The following is a 21383-nucleotide window of genomic DNA, read 5'->3' on the forward strand; positions in this document are numbered from 1 at the left end:
GTTGGAAATCATTTAAAGCACATTCAACCACCAAAACAGAATTATGTTAGGATTTTCAAAAAAACAATCGATTGAAACCACGAAACAATCGATTGTTTTGATTTGACAACAAGTCAACCAATCAAAACAGTTTTCAACCTTTTCTAAAACACCTAAGAGTAAAACAATCGGTTGTTTCGATAAAACAATAGGTTGTTTTGACAAAACAACAGGTTGTTTTTCACTTAGTTTGAAACACACTTAATATAAAAAAGGTTTGAAAAACACATTAGCTTTAGATTCAACAAAGAGTGGATTACACTTTTAAACTACCGAGATCCTATCCTAAACACAGCAACAACTCTAGCCTTGCATCAAACACTTGGATTTGGATTCTTCAAAGCCCTTGATCACTCTTGATCAACAATCTCCCCCTATTTGATGAAGACAAATCCCTGGTTGCTTGTGTTAGACTTTGTTTCAATCTAAAGCAGTTCCTGCAAAAATAAAACTTATGCAATACAAAGCATCTATAGCAGTAGGTTAGAATAACACATTAGCTCGTTTTCTGCATAAACATCAAAGCAGAGAAAACTAGCTAAAAAAGCAAAATATACAAACTTTAAACATCAACAGCAGCAACAGAAACAAAACTATTCAAGCAGATAGAGTTTGCAGAGTTTAAGACAACACAACACCAAATTGTCCCCCTATTTGTCTTCACAGATAGACTTTAGGAAGAGATAAAACAGAAATTGTTTAAGAGAAAACAAAATATAAAGAGAGAGAGAGCAGTAAAGTATCTACAGATTGCAGAAACAATCGGTTGTCCCGAGCAATCAACCGGTTGTTTTTCCTTCAGTCTTCCTTTCCATATTGTAGCTCAAAAATCTGATTTTGAACAACTTCAATCTGTTCATCAAGGGTCTGAAAGCGAGTGTCCATGCTCTGGAATCTGTTGTCAATGTTTTGGAAATTTGTAACACAAAGATCATGGAGATTTCTTTGATTTTCTGCAAAGCCATCAAGCTTATCCACCATGTATCTCTCAAAAGAAGACATTGAGAGAGTCCCATCCCCTTGATGTCCAACACTTGTTCCAGCATCAAAGTCAGTTGCAGGTTGTTCTTCATTCAGAACATTCATATCAGCATCTTGATCTTCTTCATCAAAATCAGCAGGTGCAACACTTGAGGAACCACCATGATCACCATCTTTGCTTACCCATTTTCCATTAATCTTGGTGAAACCCATTTGCTTAGTGAACCATTGTTCACTTTTTGTGTTGATTTCAGCAACTCAGAAGTTTCATCCTCAAGATTCACTTCAAAATAGGGTAGAAATTTAGAAATTAAAACAGCATAGGGGTAATGGTAGTCACTTAACCTCATGGATTTTTGCATATGCTCTTTGATGATATGAATCCAATTGATCTTGACTTTCTTCATGATGCAATAGATATAGACAAGATCTTCTTCTGTTAAAACAGAATGGTTGCTCCCCCTTGGAGTTAGAATCCAAGTAACAATGAGAGCCAACACCCTCTCTCATCTAATTTCAGCCCTCTAACTGAAGAAGTTCTTACTTGAGCTTGTGGATTCTTCAAAAAGCTTTTGTAATATTGAATCTTGTTGAAGTCTTCCACTACACCAATGTTTCCTTTATTAATTCTCAGCCCAACATATTTCAAACCAGTTACAGCAGCCCAAACATCATGGGTAATCTTCATGTCTACACCCTTAACATGTGAAACAAGATTGTTTCCTTCAAACTTCAAGTTTGTGTAGAAGACCCGAATTAGATCTGAGTATATGTTCCCCTTCATCTCCAAGAACCTCTTCAGTAGCTGTTCCTTGAGAAGCCTTCTCACATTATCCAGCTTTTGGCTTTTGAACCAATCAAAGGATACAACTTTTGGATTGTTTATCACTTTTGTACTTGTTTCAAAGCAATACCTCTCAATCAATTCATTATCTCCTGAAAGCCAACCCTCAAGACGTCCTCCTGACCTCACAACTCTAGTTTTGATCCTGTTTTATGTAGGAGGAGTGGAGTCCATGAAAGCATAATGAGAAAAAGGCACACACACAAGGAAAGAAAGAGATGTTACAAGAGATGAGCCAATGAGTTGTTTTTGTGAAGGAAAACAGCTGCACCAGATTTTATAGCAAAGCATAAACCTTCTTTGATCCTTTGGTGATAGTGGGTTTCAGTCTTCAAGGTAGAAAACTGGTTCAAGCCTTGCAATCGATTGTTTTGGTTTGACAACAAGTCAACCAACCAAAATAGTTTTCAACCTTTTCAAAAATACCTAAGAGTAAAAGAATCGGTTGTTTCGACAAAACAAAAGGTTGTTTTTCACTTAGTTTGAAAAACACTTAATATCAAAAAGGTTTTAAACACACATTAGCTTTAGATTCAACAAAGAGTGGATTACACTTTTAAACTACCCATATCCTATCCTAAACACAACAACAACTCCAGCCTTGCATCAAACACTTGGATTTGGATTCTTCAAAGCCCTTAATCACTCTTGATCAACAACATCGACCTGCAAGACCTGCAACAACTCTTCTCCCAACAAGCTGTAGATGCTTAAATTGTGCACCTTCAAGGTTTCCTGTGTTAAGGATCGGTGTCCGCTTCCTTTTACTGAGTTGACCTCCACGATTTCTACGTGGTCGACCTCTGTAATTCCTTCCGCAACGGTCCTGGTGACTTTAGGGTTTCTTGAATAACCAACTTTTGTCGACCTCCTTTTCCCGAGCTTGCCAATTTGGACAACAAGTCTGCTCGGGCATTTTGCTCCCTTGGAACATGTACCAGCTCTAACATGGGGAAAGTTTCCCTTAAAAACGTAACATACCTGAGGTACGAAGGCAACTATGGGTCGTTGGCCTGATACTCACTTGTGACCTGCCCGGTTATTAGCAATGAGTCAGTTTTTATCAGCAAGCTTTGAGCGCCCAACTCCTTGGCCAACAACATTTCAGCTATCAGAGCTTCATACTCAGCCTAGTTGTTGCTAACCTTAAAGGCAAATCTAAGGGTCTGCTCAATCAACAATCCTTTAGGTCCTTCGAGAATGATCCCGGCCCCGCTACCTTGCTGGTTAGAAGATCCATCCACCGAGAGGACCCACTGAAAATCACCACCATCCACCTGGGTGGCCGCAGCCGATAACTCTACCACGAAATCAACATATACTTGGCCCCTGATGGGCCCCCTAGGTTCGTACTGCATGTCAAACTCATATAGCTCAACTGCCCAACGCACCATTCGACCTGCCATGTCAGGCTTCTGGAGGACCCTGTGAATTGCCAGATTTGTCATCACTATCATAGTGAAACTTTGGAAATAATGGCGGAGTCGTCGAGCTACGAATACCACTGCCAAGGATGCCTTCTTAATAACTTGATATCGTACCTCTGGCCCCTTGTAGTACGTTGCTCATTTAGTAGATAGGCCTTTAAACCTTATCCTGCTATTGTACGATGACGGAGATGATTGTCTGATCGATAATTGCAAAATAAAGATGAAGGGGAAGATCTGACAGCGGCTTATAAAGGACAAGCGGGCTGGCCAGGTACTCCTTCAACTTGAGGAATGCGTCCTCACACTTGTGAGTCCATACGAAACGACTGTTCTCCGCCATCTTATAAGAACCTGGACAAGGCGGTTATACACCCCATCAGCGGTTGAACTTCTTTCACATTGGCAGCGCTCCTCATCTCTGTGATCGCTGCACACTTATTCGGGTTTGCTGCAGAATCAAATCTTTCATATTTTAGAGACAAAATTGTAATATGGACAAGAACATTCATCATATAAAATAGTTTTTACTTTTTAGATTGTTGTGTGTGATAGTTAACAATCTACAAACCCAACAAGGCAACAACACTGCAATATCGTACATATTAGAAGGGCTATAATCCACATGGAAAGTCAACGAGTATAACCAAAAAGAAGAGCTTTCTTTCTTTGCTTCTCTTGAAGTGACAGAAAAGCAAGCAAGATTCATGACAATGCCAAATTTAGCTCCCTAATTCTTCTTTTCTCTTAACCATGATCATATTATATATTGGTATGAATCAAAGAGATTGATGTAAAATGGTAGTCTGGTTAAAATTATGCAACACTTATTTGAAACTTTATAGTGGAATGCATGCTCATAATTCATAGTTTGTTTGGATTAGCCTATATATTCTCAATTTTTCATGTTAAATAAAATGAGAATGTAAAAATTACCTAAAAGAGTTCTTTATTTGACTTAGATTAAATACTTTTGTATGCGAAACCAAACACACACTTAATGTTCATAACCTAATACAATACTAAGGTTTCTTTGTGACCTATAAGAGGTCATAGGTTGCAGGAATAAGGCTATTAACATCTACCCTCTTGAGATTGTTACATTTGTTGCCCTTTTCTTATTATATATAAATTTTTAAGGTTTTTGACATGAATGCTTTATAGGAGATGCTAAGCTATGTCATACATGCAAAAGTCATGGTACGTGTTGCATTCCTTGGTTTGCTTTGCCCTTATTCCTAGTTGTAGCTTTAACCTTTCAAAATACATTTATCTTCGCTTAGCTATAACCTTTTTTTCTCTCTAACAAAAATGTTTTTTCCTTAAAAGCTGGTAGCAATTATTTATAGATAAGCATGAAGTAAATAATTAGCCACAGGAAAAAACTTACATGAGAGTTAATCAAATGAAAGATTGTGATCAAGGCTTTTCATTTGTTAAAGATCCAATTGATTGTTTCCTTTATTGCTGATATCAATATCATAATAACCAACATGGAATAATAAAGTTTGACCTAGAAGGGTTTCAAGTTTTGGAGTGCATATAGACTTTAATGTCATTTTAGAAGAGTCAACAGGGGAAAGAGTGGAGGATGGTGGAAGGTAAAAAAGAACCTTATTCTTTTGAGAATATGATTTTGCCCATCTAACTCTCTTGCCATTCGCAACATATAAAAAAATTTTGACTTTGAGAAATCTTCTCCTCCACAGGTTCTCCATATAATCATGCAACTTTCATTTTGCTTTTGGAAGGGAAGTTTAAGCCCCACCCACTGGAATACAGATCCAAAGGATAAAAGTGTTGTTGTAATATTCTATTCTACCAATAATAATCCTATATGTTTGTGCCTCAACTCAAGGTATTGTAGCTTGGTCAGATCTTTCAGCTACAAGTAAAAAATCAAACACAACAAACCAAAACAAAACAACACATCCAGGTCAAAAGAGATGAATTGATGAGTTTTTATTCATGATTGATTAGAGAAGCAGACTTATGGTCACACACAAGACCTTGAGAATGCTATTTGCAAACAAAATACTGCCAAAGCAAAGGTACTATAATAGTTTTTTTACACCTGACATAAAAGATAACAGTCAAATTACATGGACCAAACCAGGGTTGTAAAACCTGACCTTGGTGGAGATTGATTGGTCAGTTCTCTACTTCACTACTTCAGTTTGTTCTTCCTCAAGATCCACTTCAAAATAATTCAGAAATTTAGAAATCAGGATAGTATAAGGATAATGGTAATCACTTAACCTCATGGATTTCTGCATGTGTTCCTTGATGATGTGGATCCAATTGATTTTGACCTTGTTCATGATACAATATATATAGACAGATAAGCACAGAGTGATTACTCCCTCTAGGTGTGAGCATCCAGGTCACAATGAAGGAAATTAACCTTTCATTAAGCTTTAATCCACCCACTGAAAAGTTTCTCACCTTTGCTTAAGGATTCTTCAAGCAATTTATATAAAACTGAATTTTGTTAAATTCTTCCACCACACCAATATTTCCTTTGTTAATCTGTAGTCTTCCACGTCATATTTTGTTAAACTAGATTATTTATAGCTTTCCTACTTGTCTCATGTAGATATTTCTTAATCTTTTCATCTTCACCCGAGAACCATGCTTCAAGACGTCCTCCTCTCCTAACTGCCCTAGTTTTGATTCTCTTTGATGAAAGGGGTGTGGAATCCATGGAGGTAGAAGGAAAAACCAGAAAACAAAATGAGATATATGGCAGATTTGAGAAACAACATGGCAATGAGTTTTTTTTGGAAGAGAAACTAATAGGAGTTTATATATGCACATAAAGCAGTTTGAATCCTTGGCTTTTAGTGGGTTTCAGTCTTCAAGAAAGAGAATCTGGTCCAAGACTTCATAGTGGCACGTCACTCAGTGGCAGTTTTCACATGGAAAGCACATGTGGACTTTGACTAGTCATAAAGGCTCTTAATTTTCCAAAAAATTATGGAATACATTTCATTTATGACTAATGTAACACCCTTTCTGAACGAAATCAGACCCATGATAAATGCACTTTGACCATAATTGCTTGAGGAAGGAATCTGCAACAGATAGAATGCATAGAGAAATTAGATCAATTTAATTCAGTGCTATCAGAGGGGAAACAATCGGTTGTTTCGTGAAAACAATCGGTTGTTTTTCTGTGACAACAATTAAAACATTTCACAGAACAATAATAAGAGACAAAGATGAATCAGAATAAAACCTTCACATACACCTTTACATAGAGGAAGAATAAAGACATCAATTAGATTTTTCATACTCCAGATTTAAAGAAAACTTAAGACAAAAAAAAAGTCTTATACTTTTGACAAAGTGGTTCTCTGAATGAGTCATAGTTCATGATCAAGAAAATTCTCTTGATTTCCAAGAAGACTAAGTCTGGTACAGATCTGTAATTGGGAGTTCAGATAGAATCTTTTCCCTTCATAAGCTTGATCTTTTGACTCAAGAGTCCTTGATCTCTTAGAAATCCTGCAAAACCATGAAATCAAGCAACAAGATTTGGTCCCCTTACAAATATGGGTCCTTTGACATTATCTCTATCATTAGGAACCTCAAAATTCTTGGCAACCTATTTCATAATACCTTTAGGAACAAAAAATTTCCTAATTTTGTAAAATCTAACAGAGTGACCTCTCTTAATGCAATAAAAACATGTAACAACTGGTTGTTTCGATTTTTCAATCAGTTGTTTTTCTGGAACAATTGAAAAAGGCTTTAAAATCTCACTTTTCTTACTCTGGATTAAATCTTACACCTGATTTTCCAAAAAACACAATTTTGAGATGCCAAGACAGTCTCAAATTTGGATTTTCCCTTTGAAAGCTTATCCATAGTTTTCACAAGATAGTGAACCTTCTTTTCAAGAGATTCACAATTTTCACAAACAACTGAATCACACTTGCAAGAAGAGTTCTTGTAAAGCAATTCCAGATTTTCGAAATCAAGTTTTGAGTTTTCCAATTCTTCTTCCAGTGTCTTGACTCTATTTTCAAGTTAGTTATTCAACCCTTTCAACCAGTTGTTCAAGAGAGCTAATCTATTAGCTTCTTCATGTGTTTCTTTAAAAGCTTAAAGAAGTTGATTATAATTTTCAGCATTTAAAGAAGTACAAGAACTTACACTGCTTTCATCATTCTCTTCCTTGGCCATAAGACACAAATTGACTTCTTCATCTTCACTTGATGAGGAGCTTGATGAAGAGACATCATTTTCATCCCAAGCAATGTTGTCTCTTTTTGATTTGCCTTTCTTTTCCTTCTTGCTTGACTTCTTTTCTTTGCTCTCTTTATTTGGACATTCAACCTTTATGTGCCCCTGTTCACCACAACCATAGCAAGTATACTTCTTAGCATTAAAATCACTAGGTTTCTTGTTACATACCTCTCTTGGTTGGAGTATTTGTTGTGTTTCTTCTTCTAGAATTTGCTGAACTTTTTAGACAACAAACTAAAAGTCTCTTCCTCACTTTTATCACTTGAGGCTTGGTTGATCTTGTGCTTGGCAACTTTCAAAGCAATGTTTCTTACATACTTATCTTCACTTTCTTGAACATTGAGCATGTTCATCTCCAACTCATGTTCTCTAAGCTTTCCAAACAAAGAAGCTATAATCAAAGATGTCAAATCTTTAGACTCTAAGATGGTTGTCACTTTGGGTTGCCAAGATATATCAAGATATTTGAGGATATTTTTAGCAATACAATCAAACTTTGCTATTTTATTTTATGCATCAGTCCATTGGGACCAAGACTTTTCAATAAAAACACCATCTTTTTCAAGCTTACGAATAAAAGGGTCATTTTCAATTGCATCCTAAAATCCTCTATCAAGAGATTCAACAAAGATTTCCATTCGTACCTTCCAAAACTAGTAGTTCAAACCACAAAACAAATGTGGTCTGTTTATTGAGGCACCCTTCCCAAAAGGTAATTTTTCAGCCATTAGAAAAAAGTTTTTTTTAGTATCAAACTTGAATATTTTTCAAGAACCCAGCTTTTGATGCCAATTGTTAGAATATATGGCCTTAAACAAAAGGAGGGGGTGAATTTTTTATAAATTTTTTTTGCAAACTTTGAAGGTATAATGAACTCCAATGCAGAATCATAGATAAAGAAATCAAGGAAACAATGAAACAAAACTGTTTAAGTTGATTTCCAGAAAATCAACCGGTTGTTTATACGATTCAACCGATTGTTTTTATCAACAGTGATTAAAACAACTTAAAAGCAAAATGTAAATGAGTTCAGGGCAAGAGAAAAACACACAAGCAATTTATATTGGTTCACTCTTATCCCAAGAGCTACATCCAGTCCTCAGAAACCACTGGATATCTACTATGCAATGTGTTTACCATTTTCTATGTGGTTAACATGCATAATAAGGCAGCTACACCAATATATGATTTTTAGATTTTCATTTTTCTTTACTACCTCATATGCATATTGTATTTGACAGATATCATATCGTTTTATTTTTGCAGTTATCAAATGAATTAAACATAGTCACATCAAAATAAAACTTCATTCAGAGAGCTCATTTCGTTATGAAGAGTATTCAAATAAAAGATGTATTTAGTTAATGTATTTTATTATTTTTGTATTTAATAAATCTTATTTAACTATTTTTCTAGCATTACAGATCTGCATGAAAATCTGATATTCAAAGGAGAGACTTTACCATCATCCTGAATTGATCAATCATTTTGGTCATTATACTTTTGTTTTTTTTCAATTTTATATATTCTTAAATTATTTAGTAATAATTGATGTAATTTTGATTTATAATTGTGATAGACCTCATACTTAATGTCAAATTGAATGTAGTATATCAACATTATTTCTCTTTACTTTTTTAATATTATAATATTATAAATTAAGTATATAATTTTACATATATGATCTTGTGGTTAATTAGTGTTATAAAAAATAAATATACTTTCATTTCATTTGATTGTCTTATAAGTTTTTTAAATTATTAATTATTGTTAAACTTTTTTTATATTATATTTTTAATATACCAATTTTATCTATTTTTAATTTATATAATTCTTAATTCATTTAATTTTAACTTATAAATTATTGTATAACTAATATTATAATTTAATATATTATATGTGAGAAAAAAATTAATTAAATATATGTAATGTATCCGTAATTATTATAATATTATCATTTAAATATGAAATTTAAAAAAAAGTTTGTGTTTCATTGCACGGGTCAAGAATCTAATTTTAAATACTTTCATATGTGTTTATTAATTGTTGAGGATTACATTTAGATTTTTATTTTATTTTTACTTTTTGGGTAATGCAATTAAAGTGTTGTGCTATTTCACAAGTGTTGGTTGACATTAGACATAATAGTGATTGACACTCATATTATAGCACTTAAATAAAAGCAGTTATGGAGTTCATTTTGTATTGTTTTTCAGTATATTTTTGTTGTTTTACTAAATAGATCTTTTGTCACAGCTTTAAATTTAACAATACATCTTACTTTTGTTGTTCTGGAAATTATTTTACGTTATGCAAAAAATTGTTGCAAAATTGTTGTATGAATTGAGTGTTAAATAGAGTTGGGAAAAAGTAATGACGTTATTGTATTAGTCTGTAACAGTATTTCCTATAATTCATGATATTCTGTGTTATGTGTCAATTACTATGTCAAAAGTGTTTATTCAATAATAAGAAGTCAACATACAATATTTTCCAAAATTATGCACACATGTACGATAATATATTTTAAGTTGTACTTACTGTCTTTAGAACAATGTGTTTATCATTTTCTATGTGGTTAACATGTATAATAAGGCGACTACACTAATATATGATTTTTAAAAATACTTTCTTCATAACTACCTCATGGATATTGTATCTGAAATATTCTTTAAGCTTTATTTTTCAGCTATGAAATGAAAATAAAACATCATTCAAAGAACTCATTTGGTTACAAAAAAGTTGAAATAAAAGGTATATTTAGTGTATGCTTTTTATTATTTTCGTATTTTATAAATCTTATTTAATTATTTTGGTAACTTTACAAGTCTTTCAAAAAGGTGATATCGAAAAAAAATCCTACAATCATATTGTATATATCATTAGTTTAGATAATAGTTACTACTTTTGGTTTTGGTAGATTTTATCTATATTTAGATTATGTAATTAATAATTGATGTAATTTTGATTTATAATTATGATAAAAAATATTCAATGCAATACTAAGGGTAATATATTAACTTTATTTCTCTTTACTTCTTTAATATTATAATATTACAAATTAAGTATATAATTTTAAAAATATGATAATTACACTTCCTAATTCTAACACCGCTTTCTTTTTTTGTGTTGAGAAAGTTTAACTTCTCACATCGTTGTCAAATCCTACATTTTTCCTTTTCTCTCTTTCAAAATCACATCACCGTCATGATATTTACAACTAGGGATGGCAAAGCGGGGCGGGCCGTGCGGGCCGGCCCGCGGCCCGCATGTAAAAAACGCGGGGCGGGCTGACCTTTTCAACCCGCTAACCCGCATTAGCCCGCCCCACATTAGCCCGCAACCCGCGCGGGCCAGTAGCGGGGCGGGGCGGGGCGGGCTGGCTCGCAAACCCGCAAGAAAAAAAAAATTGGCACTTAGTAACAGCAAGGCAACATAATTAGGTTTTCACAAAATTTTAAAGAAAGAAACACAACACAATTGCGCTCACATCTCACAGGGGCTTAGTTGCTGCTCCCAAATTGTCATTGTTTTAATATATGCAGATGACGGGGAAGATTATAATTATGAAAAAAATGGATGAAAGTTCTTTTAAGGTGGCATCCAATGTTATTGAAATGGAAGAATGTCAATAATGTTTATGTTTAATGTTTTGGAATTAAGTATTTTTAATGCTTTGGAAGTGGAAGAATAATGATATTTGATATTTATCTTAATGTTTAATGTTTTGATGTTTGACTATATTTGAAAAGGAACAAAAAAAAAAGTTTGATAATAACAAATATATAGGTTTAATTTGACAATTTTTTAAGAACAAAATGTAAAAAAAAAAATATATTTAATTTATAAAAAAAAAGAACGCGGGCTGGCCCGCAAACCCGCGGGCCAACTCTTATGCGGGGCAGGTCGAGAATTCTAACCCACAATAACTTTGCGGGGCGGGTCAACCCGTCCCGCATTTTTGCGGGCCAAGCGCGGAACGGACCAATACGGAACGAGCTGGCCCGCTTTGCCATCCCTATTTACAACAATACCCTTATCACATCATCCATCATTTCGATTTCCAAGTTTGGAGCGAGTGTGTAACTTGACAAAGGTGTTAAAAAAACTATTTACATTACACTTTTATTCTTTTACTAACATGGTCTGCTCTCAAGTACAAAGGCCTAATTAATAGCTAACACGGCTCGCCGACTTGATTCCTTGGGCCCCTCCTTATGTTTCCTAATTGGGAATCGGGTGCAAACAATCCCATCAGACATGCATTTTATTTTATCTAACTACTTATTTAATGAAGTGTTATGTGATTACTTAAAATACTGCTATTATTCAAGAGAATCTCCAAGAAGATATACCTTTGATGCCCGCAGATCTTTTACTTCTTTTCTAAGTGAATCATTAGATAGGATTAACCGAGACAGTGCCCCAGTGGATAATCTGCAATAGAATTAATAAACACCAAAACAATTAAAAAGAAAAGTTTAAACAAATTAATAGGTAAGCCAGTAACTAAAATAAACATCTCACATTAGCCTAGAATAAAGGGGCAAATATTTCAGTTAAACGAGAAGAGTGAAACTACTGTGTATTTTCTTTGTCAACTTGTATAGCAATAATCAAATCTTTGAGCATACATTAATTAGCAAGTAATAACAATTATTCACATGGACGTCAATTGTTCAACAAGCACCAATTTAACTAGTTGAACCAATCAAATTGTGACACTGAGCCAGATTGATCTCTGATCCAATTTATTGGTATCCAATTCAATACATGAACAAGGGGGATCTCAGAGCCATTCCCTTCTTTCAGTAGTTAATTATCAGTAAAACCATATTTATTTCAGACTAGGATAAATTATTGCGTAAACTCTCATTCTAGTCCTTAAAATTATATGTTCCACTCTTCAGTCCCTAACTAAAACTTCAAGTAATTTGCATCCACGGAAATAACTGTAATTTCCAAGGTTGGGGACAAAGGTGAGCTTTTGTTAAAGGACAATAGTACTGAATTGCAATTCCTTACATGTTTTTTTTTTACTATTATCCAAGAGGGGAGTACTATCAATACAATGTCTACTAAAATCTTTCTAAGCCTTTATTATTGGTTAATATTTATTAGGAACAGCAAAATCACCAGTGAATCTTAATAAATAAGAAGGGAGACCAACAAAATTATATGGATTCCAATCAATTTTAGCCAAAAATAAAGAGCGTATTACAAACATTTCTCTTTTTTCAATTAAACACTACACCATTTTTTACCTTAGACAACACCTAAAAAGCGTTGCCTAAAGTAGGAAAAGCGTTGTCTTAACTTTAGGCAACGCTTTGACAACGCTTTTCCAATCGTGGAATATGCAGCCGTGGGCTTAGGTTTAGGCAACACTTTTTTGCAGCCGTTGCCTTATATTGGTAGAATAGGCAACGTTTTTTGGGATAACTTTTAGGCAACGTTTTTTCTCATAATGTTTAGGCAACACATTTTCAATGTTGCCTATTGTTTAGGCAACGTTTTGTAAAATGTTGTCATTCGTAAAGACAACACTTATTTAAATGTACTATATGTTTTTTGGAGAGAATATTTAGGCAACGTTTTTCTTGATAATGTTTAGACAACACTTTTTTAAATGTTGCAATTTTGTTTAAACAATATTTATTTGAATGAATATTTATTTGAATGGAACAATTGCGTTTAAATAATTATGGTAAAATTATGTGAATGCATTAAGTCACTAATGTATTTATTATTTTAAAGTAAAAATATAATAAGTCAAACTATTTATTTAATTTTTACAAAATAAATTAATTAATCTATTGAAGACAATTGATAACAAATAAAATTTATAATATTTAGAAATATAATTAAATATGCAACTAACATATAATGTATATCTGAAAACATAATTAGATAGATGAAAACATTAAAAAATATGATTTAACGTCGTCTAGTACACTTTTAAAATTAAAAGAAATTACAACTTATATCAAACAAAAGTGTTTGATTTATTTCTACATTTTGTGAATTCTCTTCTCCGTATGATCTTCAACTTCATCCTGAATAAAGAAACAAGAAAAAAATATCAAGTAGACAAAAAAAACAAAATAATCACTACATTAAACTTATTAAACTACTGACCAAAGGCCTTTTTCTAAAATATGCCCAAGAAATTACAAGAAGCATTTGCTTCAAATTAAAAATAACTCAGTGGTCAAAGGAAGTGAAACAATGAAGAAGGGAATAAAAAAATGTAAAAAAAAATAGTACAAGTGGAAATCCACTATTGAATTGGTGTGACTACTGCTTATGCTCCATCTTTGCTTTAATTAAGAAAAAATAATCATCTTATATCTCCAATGTACACAATCATACTAAAATAAAATTTAAAATAAAAAATGGTTTTCCATGCCAAAGATACGAATCAAAAGAAAAAAATGAAAAGAAAAAAAAGAGTAGAACACAGAAAAAGGTAACCCAAATATATATTCTAACTTTAATTATGATCAGCAGTTTCTTGTTTTCTACAAACAATATTATATATATTTAAGTTGTAATTTATATATATATAAGTGATGGAATGCAAAAATAACAAGCATTAAACTTGCCAAATAAAGTATTATTACCTTCTTCAACAATTATTTCATGGTCTTCTCCTTCATTCAAGTTTTCTTCTTCATGTCCTTCATCTTCTATTTCTTTTTGAAATTCTGCATCTTGGTGGTCCTTTTCTTCTTGAACCACTTGATTAACTGTTTCTCCATTTTGATCAAGAAACTCACCAATCAACATTGATCCACATACTTTGGTTGGTTGTTTCTTCTTAGGAGCAATTTCCATCTCAATCATTGAGTGATAATCTTCTATTAATACCTTTTTCTTCTTTTGATTTACCCTTGAGCTATCATGTTCCCCTCTTGCCCTCTTTATAGATTTTGATTTGTCCTTGGATTTATCAATTGTATTTGATCCTTCTCCCATAACATTATCAATCCTCTTATAACTAATCTCTCTTTGTATCCTCTCTTTGGATAGTTGTTTGGCATTTGAATTGGCAAGTTCAAGTAAGGCAACTTCAATGTTTTCAAGCCTTGATTTACCTGTTTCTTCTTTTGTTGTCACCTTTTTTTTTCCTTGATTTTTGGCACGAACTTGAATAAAAGATCGTGCAATGGCTTGTATCTTGGCTCTTGAATCATTAATGGCTTGTATTGGGGTCTTATTATTTTGGCATCCCACTTGATAATTGGACAAATTAAATTGTCCATTAGAAACAATCATAGGTTCCCTAGTTGTCTCAACAATGCTTCCTTTTTCACGTTTGACATGGAACCTCCTAAGCAATTCCTTACTTGAATCTACTTCCTTTCCCATTGACTAAAACAAGAACACAAAATTGTGAGTGATGGGTCAATGATAGATACTGAAAGTGACAAATATAACCTTCATTGTAACTTGTGTATCATAAATAACTCATAACTCAAAGATATGTTAAAGCAGAAGTTCACCTCTAAATAGTGAATATGAGATATTCTCCCTTGTTGTTTGAATAATTGAAGCCAACAGATGATTAAGCAAAGAATTGATACAAGCCTGCCAAGAAATAATACTATAAGTTTGTTGCAAATAGAAAAATGGCTAGATAACACTAGATAGCAAGAATTCTAAAATGTATGCAAAAGTGTAATGATGTGTCCACATTTAGTATTGGAAAAACAAATATATAAGACAATAGTAGTAGTAGTAAGTAGTTAAAGGTAACAAAATTATTACCTATTTTAAGTATCTAGTCCATGAAGTCAAATAAAGTTTCATCAATATCATCTTCATTAAAAACATTTCTCTGGCCTACACTAGAAGATTTTTCAAATATTGTGACAGGCATGTCTTCCCTAGCCCAATTTAGTTCACCATCATTGTTTGCAACATTTAGTTCAACACCATTTGATTGGTCACCCATGTTAAATAAATCTCTTGGAACCTTTTTCAAAACATAATGCCTATTTGCATCTAAAGGGTCTTCGATATAAAAGCATTGATGGACTTGAGAAGCTAGCATAAAAGGATCATTTTGGTAAAGCTTTTTGTTGAAATATACACAAGTAAGTCCATATTTATCTTCTTCGACCTCAAACCAATCACATTTGAACATCACAAACTTGAAACTACCATAATAATCTAACTCAAATATATCTTTGATTGCACCATAATATGTTATGGGTTCAATTTTTGGATTGTCATCCTTTGTGCTTGCAAAACTTGAAGTCAATGAAACCAATGTTACACCAGAATTTTGAGTTTTGTGTTTGGCATCCCGCTTCATAGTATGAAATCTATATCCATTAATGAGGTAACCTGAAAACCTCTTTGCAACATTATTTGGCCCTCTAGAAAACTCTTTAATTTGAGAAGACACGTCATCTTTCAAGGCTCGAGTTTTGAACCATTCACTAAATTCTCGACTTTGGGTTTTGGCCTTCACCCACTTTCCTCTTTTAGTGCCCCTATTAACACTCTCATCAAACTCTCTGCAAAGGCATCAATATATTATTGGTTAAAACTACATAATAAGTTTATATGACAAGATATAAAGGATAGGAAATTATTATCATACTTGATGTATATGTCAATTGCATCACAATTGAATAAGAGGTATCGATGAGCTTGAGCTTTCGATGTGAAATCTATAGAAAATGGTTTACCATTACTTTTCCCTCCTATAGGGCGACCAAGACTTGAGAAATAATCAATTCCATCTATTTCACATACATCATTGTGATCATAATTGCGACGTTCTCTGTTTAACCTTGTTTCTACACCTCCATGCAAATATCTTGAGCAAAAAGTCAAAGCCTCTTCTGCCAAATACCCTTCAGCAATAGAACCTTCTGGGTAAGCTTTATTTCGAACATAATTCTTCAGTCTGCATAAATATCTTTCAATGGGGTACATCCATCGAAATTGAACGGGGCCACCTAATCTCACTTCATTCGGCAAATGAATAGGTAAGTGAAGCATTATGTCAAAAAAACTAGGTGGAAAAATCATCTCTAATTGACAAAGTATTTGTACTACTTCTGCTTCCAAGTAATCCATATCTTGCACTTGTATAACCTTTTGACATATAGAGTGAAAGAATGACCCAAATCGAATTAGAGGATTAGCCACGGTATCAGGCATAATGCTTCTTATTGCCACTGGTAGTAAGTAATGCAACATGAAATGTGCATCGTGACTCTTATAACCAGATATTTTCTTGTTATTAACATGCACACACTTTGAAATATTTGATGCACTTCCATCTGGTAATTTGGCAGCCTTAAAAACACCACAAAAGATAGATTTCTCATTAGCATTCATTGAAAAACAGGCTGCTGAAAATTGTACTCGACCTTTATCAATCTCCCTTGGATGAAGATCCTTTCTTATTCCCATATTTTGCAAATCATAACGAGCATTAACATGATCTTTTGTCTTCCCTTGAATATCCAAAAGAGTGCCCAAAATACTATCACATATGTTTTTCTCAATATGCATGACGTCCAAATTGTGACGTAATTTATTTGTTGCCCAATAAGGCAACTCAAAAAAGATTGATCTCTTTTTCCATGGACCATCACTTGTCTTTTTTGCATTCTTTCCGAATTCATTGATGAAATCTTTTAACATTTCTACGATTTCTGGCCCTTCTAACATGTGTGGTGTAGATCCAAATTCTTTTTTTCCATTAAAAGACTTCTTATTAGATCTCCAAGGATGGCTCATTGGTAAAAAGACACGATGGTTCATATAGCACATTTTATGGCTATGTTTCAAGTAGGATGATTTAGTGTCATAATTACAATATGCACAAGCTAATCTTCCTTTGGTGCTCCAACCTGACAACATCGCATACCCAGGGTAGTCACTGATAGTCCATAGAAGAGCGGCACGCAATAAAAATGTTTCATTTTCTGAAGCATCATATGTTTCTACTCCAAACTCCCATAAATCTTTTAACTCCTGAATCAACGGTTGAAGGTACACATCAATATCATTTCCTGGTGATTGTGGTCCCGGAATCAACAATGATAACATTGTATATTCAGGTTTCATGCACAACCAAGGTGGAAAGTTGTACACCACCATCATCACAGGCCACGTGCTATGTGATATGCTCATGGTCCTAAATGGATTAAAGCCATCACTAGCCAGACCAAGTCTTACATTGCGCGAATCAGTAGAAAAATCTTCATGAAGACTATCAAAGTTCTTCCAAGCTTCACCATCAGCGGGGTGTCTCATTTTCCCATCCTTCGATCGTTCTTCTTCATGCCATCTCATGGACTCAGCAGTCTTTGAACACATAAATAGTCTTTGAAGTCTAGGAATCAATGGAAAGTGTCGCAATACTTTGGCAGGAACTTTATGCTCATATTTTGGCTGTTCAACCTCAGAATTGGCATTTGGAAATTCCTTCCATCGTGAAGATTTACATATACTGCAAACATCTAGACCTTCATTCTCTTGCCAAAATAACATACAATCTTTCGGACACGCATGAATCTTTTTATAATCAAGGCCTAGATCACCAATCACAGTCTTTGTTTTGTTAAAAGAATCAGGAATATTCAAACTAGGCATAACCTCTTTTAGTAATTGTAGGAGATCAGTGAATGAAGAATTGCTCCAACCATGAAGACATTTCAATAAATACAGTCGAATGATGAAAGATAAAGTGGAGAAGTTTTTACTCCCAGGGTAGAGTTCTTGATTTGCATCATTAATCAAATGGTAGAACTTTCTAGCTTCATCATTAGGACCCTCTTTGCCTCCTTTTGCTTCTACCACATTTCTATGTGTGTTATACAATAAGCCATAAATATCATCTTGTGAATCTTCATTATCTATCATGTCATCATCACTTTTTGTAGTCGAAGATATTTCTTCTCCATGGTGAATCCAAACCTTATATCCTTTTAGAAAGCCCGTGGCTATTAAATGATCATAAACCACATGTCTTCTTGCCCAAACACAGTTTCTACAATCAGCGCATGGACATAAAATCTCACGTCCTTGAGGTCTTCCTCTAGTGTAAGCAAAATCTAAAAATGACTCAAGACCATCTATATATTCTCTGCTAAACCTTGGGAATTTTGCCCACTCTTTCTCCATCACCTTTAATGTAAAATATAAACAAATTATATGCAAGAAATTCTTCTAATTAGTTGCCTAAGAATTAACTATTAATTATGTACACAAATTATATGCAAGAAATATTGTATAAATTGGGATTGTAATTACAAAATATGCAGCTGACACATAGGACACATAGGAGATAAATCTGCAATTTAAAATTATAATTCTTAATTCTCTTATATAAAAACTATTTTAATACTTTATATATATATATATATATATATATATATATATATATGTCTATTTCGTAACGTAAAAGTGATTTCCAATCATCTCACATTTTGAATCCTAATTAAAATGATACTTACTAAAAAATATTAAAATACAATAACTTAAACTTAAATATTGTTAAGTCCAACCAGACACTTTGAGCTAGAATATTGATAACAATAGACTATTCAACTATTTAAATGAGCCAAAGACAAAATATATACAAGTCAATCACATTTTCTTACTGAAACTTCCAACTTCAAGAATATGGACAAAGGACCTGTTGTGAAAATTGTCACAACTATTTGCTATCAATAAAGTCCTATTAAAAAAGGAAACAAGGAAATAGTAACAATCAAGTAATTTACCTTGTAAGTGTCACTTTTTTCCAGAAATTCTTATATCATTCACCTATGAAATAAGGTTTGAAACTTCGGTGCTATCAAATAAATCTTCATACAACTTCAGTTCATCAGCCAAATTCACCTAAAAGGGAAAAAATAAAAAGGGATATTAAATATAGAAAATAAAATCCATCAGAATAAAAAGGGCATATTAAATATAGAAAATAAAAGATAAACCTGGAGGGTATTCTTCTTCCCTCTATCTTCCTTTTATAAAGGGAAGTGGTCCAGCCTTTCACACGTGTAAACTATAAATAAAATTTATTTTTATTAAAATAACATTAAAATAAATTTTATCCTTTTAGGAGTAGTACAATATTTTAGTACGTAGTTTATGGGATTAAAAATATACATATATATAATTATTGAAGTAAAAATTAAAAGTAATCTTACTAGACTTAAAAATTATAATCTATTGAAGTAAAAATAAAATAACAATAGCTACGATTGTTGAAGATAAGAGTAGACTTACTAAACTTAAAAATTATAATCTATAAAAAATAAAATGGGATGAATAGGAATTTATTAGACAGAATATATGGAACAACAATCACATAATAAACAATAAATTATTAATGGGATGGGAGAGATTATAGAAGAGTATAAGATATTATATGCAAAATGAAAGGCTGAAATTAGCATAGTAGAATGTGAATTGAGCTAGTTACATTAGTCTTTGATTTGGAGATTATGATGGGTGTTCAAAAATTTGATTCCAAATTAATGCCTTCCTAATGCTCATCAATCAATATAAAAAACTATTATTAGACTAATATATGCAAGAATCTGTCATTTATGTTGGAACTAATATATGTGTTGTCATTTACGTTGATAATTCCAATAATTAGATACAATAAATTCTCCTAATCAAAATTATAAAAAAAAACTATCATAATACTTAATTATGGTTCTTAATTCTCTTATAAAAAACTATTATAATACTTAATATATATGTCTACTTGTTAAGGAATTCAAAATTCAAAATTATTGGGTATCTGAGTTTTCACATTACAATATGATAACATTCAACAGACAAAAGTGCTAGGAATAGATGGATTTTTCATAAGCTGCAAAATGACTACTACCTTATTTATGGGCATGCTCATACAGTGCTCTTGTTTTTTCATTCTCTCTCATTTTTAATAACAAGAAAGTTGATACAGTTTCTCTGCTACTAAGAAATTACAACTTAGCTACAACACTGTATGATTATCAATTTTAGTGATCTTATTGTCTCTTTGCCTTTAAAAAACACAATACTTGATGCACATCATCCATAATTGTTTTGGTATGAAAAGCAGATACAATAGTAAGTATAGATTAATCTTTAAACAATTGATTGGGAAAAAAGGAAATTTCTACTAAGTCCACAGAATATAATGGGCATGTAAATTTTCCTCTTATGCATTTCTACTAAGTTTATACCTTTGCAGCACCAATTGCAAAATAACAAATACCAACCAACTGATTAAATTCTGATAAATTTGAATATTCACAATTGATTAGCTTATACTATTCACCTTGATTGAATGTGTTCAATTGAGGTCCAATTAACAAGTCCAAGCTACAATTATAATTAAAAAGAAATACACTCGAAAAAGTAAATAAATCCTAAAATCTGAGTCCATGAAATACTAAAGAAAGAAAACAAAGAATTATTTTGAGTGCAGAGGTTATTGTTTCTCATCATGTTTCTTGTAATTTTCCTAAAATCCATCTTGTTCCTTTTCTTGTTGATTTATGCACTAATCAAGTTGACTAGTCTCCATTTTAAAAACAGAGAAGCTGAGCTACTAGTTGGACTTTAACCAAACTGAATGATGTTACTGGGAAACTATTCTGCAATATTATAAGCCACTTAGGTTGTCTGTGTCCTTTTAGTTTGATACAAATGCTTTAGTAAGTTATAAACTAAAAGTTCTTTTCCTTAACTATAGTCCAAGAATCCTTCACTTTGTAACAATATAGGAATTTATGGAATTTTGAAACAAGGATTTTATTAGTCAAATTGTGAAATTGCCAAACTAAAGATTCAAGAAATGGTAAAAGAAG

The 21383-nt window shown here is 32.7% G+C and overlaps 1 protein-coding gene and 1 long non-coding RNA gene across 2 annotated transcripts; both read right to left on the reverse strand.

Annotated features, from left to right (window-relative positions):
• Positions 1–15325: 15325 nt before the first annotated feature.
• Positions 15326–18693, reverse strand: LOC137806697 (uncharacterized). The gene is made up of 2 exons (XM_068606938.2): positions 16154–18693; positions 15326–16067 (listed from the first exon to the last, which is right to left on the reverse strand). Exons 1-2 carry the CDS (start codon positions 18691–18693, stop codon positions 15326–15328), a joined length of 3282 nt encoding a protein of 1093 aa, XP_068463039.2.
• A 453-nt stretch (positions 18694–19146) lies between these two features.
• LOC137833019 (uncharacterized) lies at positions 19147–20105 on the reverse strand. The gene is made up of 2 exons (XR_011084646.2): positions 19509–20105; positions 19147–19413 (listed from the first exon to the last, which is right to left on the reverse strand). It is a non-coding gene; the product is annotated as an uncharacterized LOC137833019 (long non-coding RNA).
• Positions 20106–21383: the final 1278 nt, after the last annotated feature.

The sequence above is a fragment of the Phaseolus vulgaris genome, chromosome 11 (genome assembly GCF_051622355.1).
Source record: "Phaseolus vulgaris cultivar YP4 chromosome 11, ASM5162235v1, whole genome shotgun sequence".
Taxonomy (NCBI): Eukaryota; Viridiplantae; Streptophyta; class Magnoliopsida; order Fabales; family Fabaceae; genus Phaseolus; species Phaseolus vulgaris.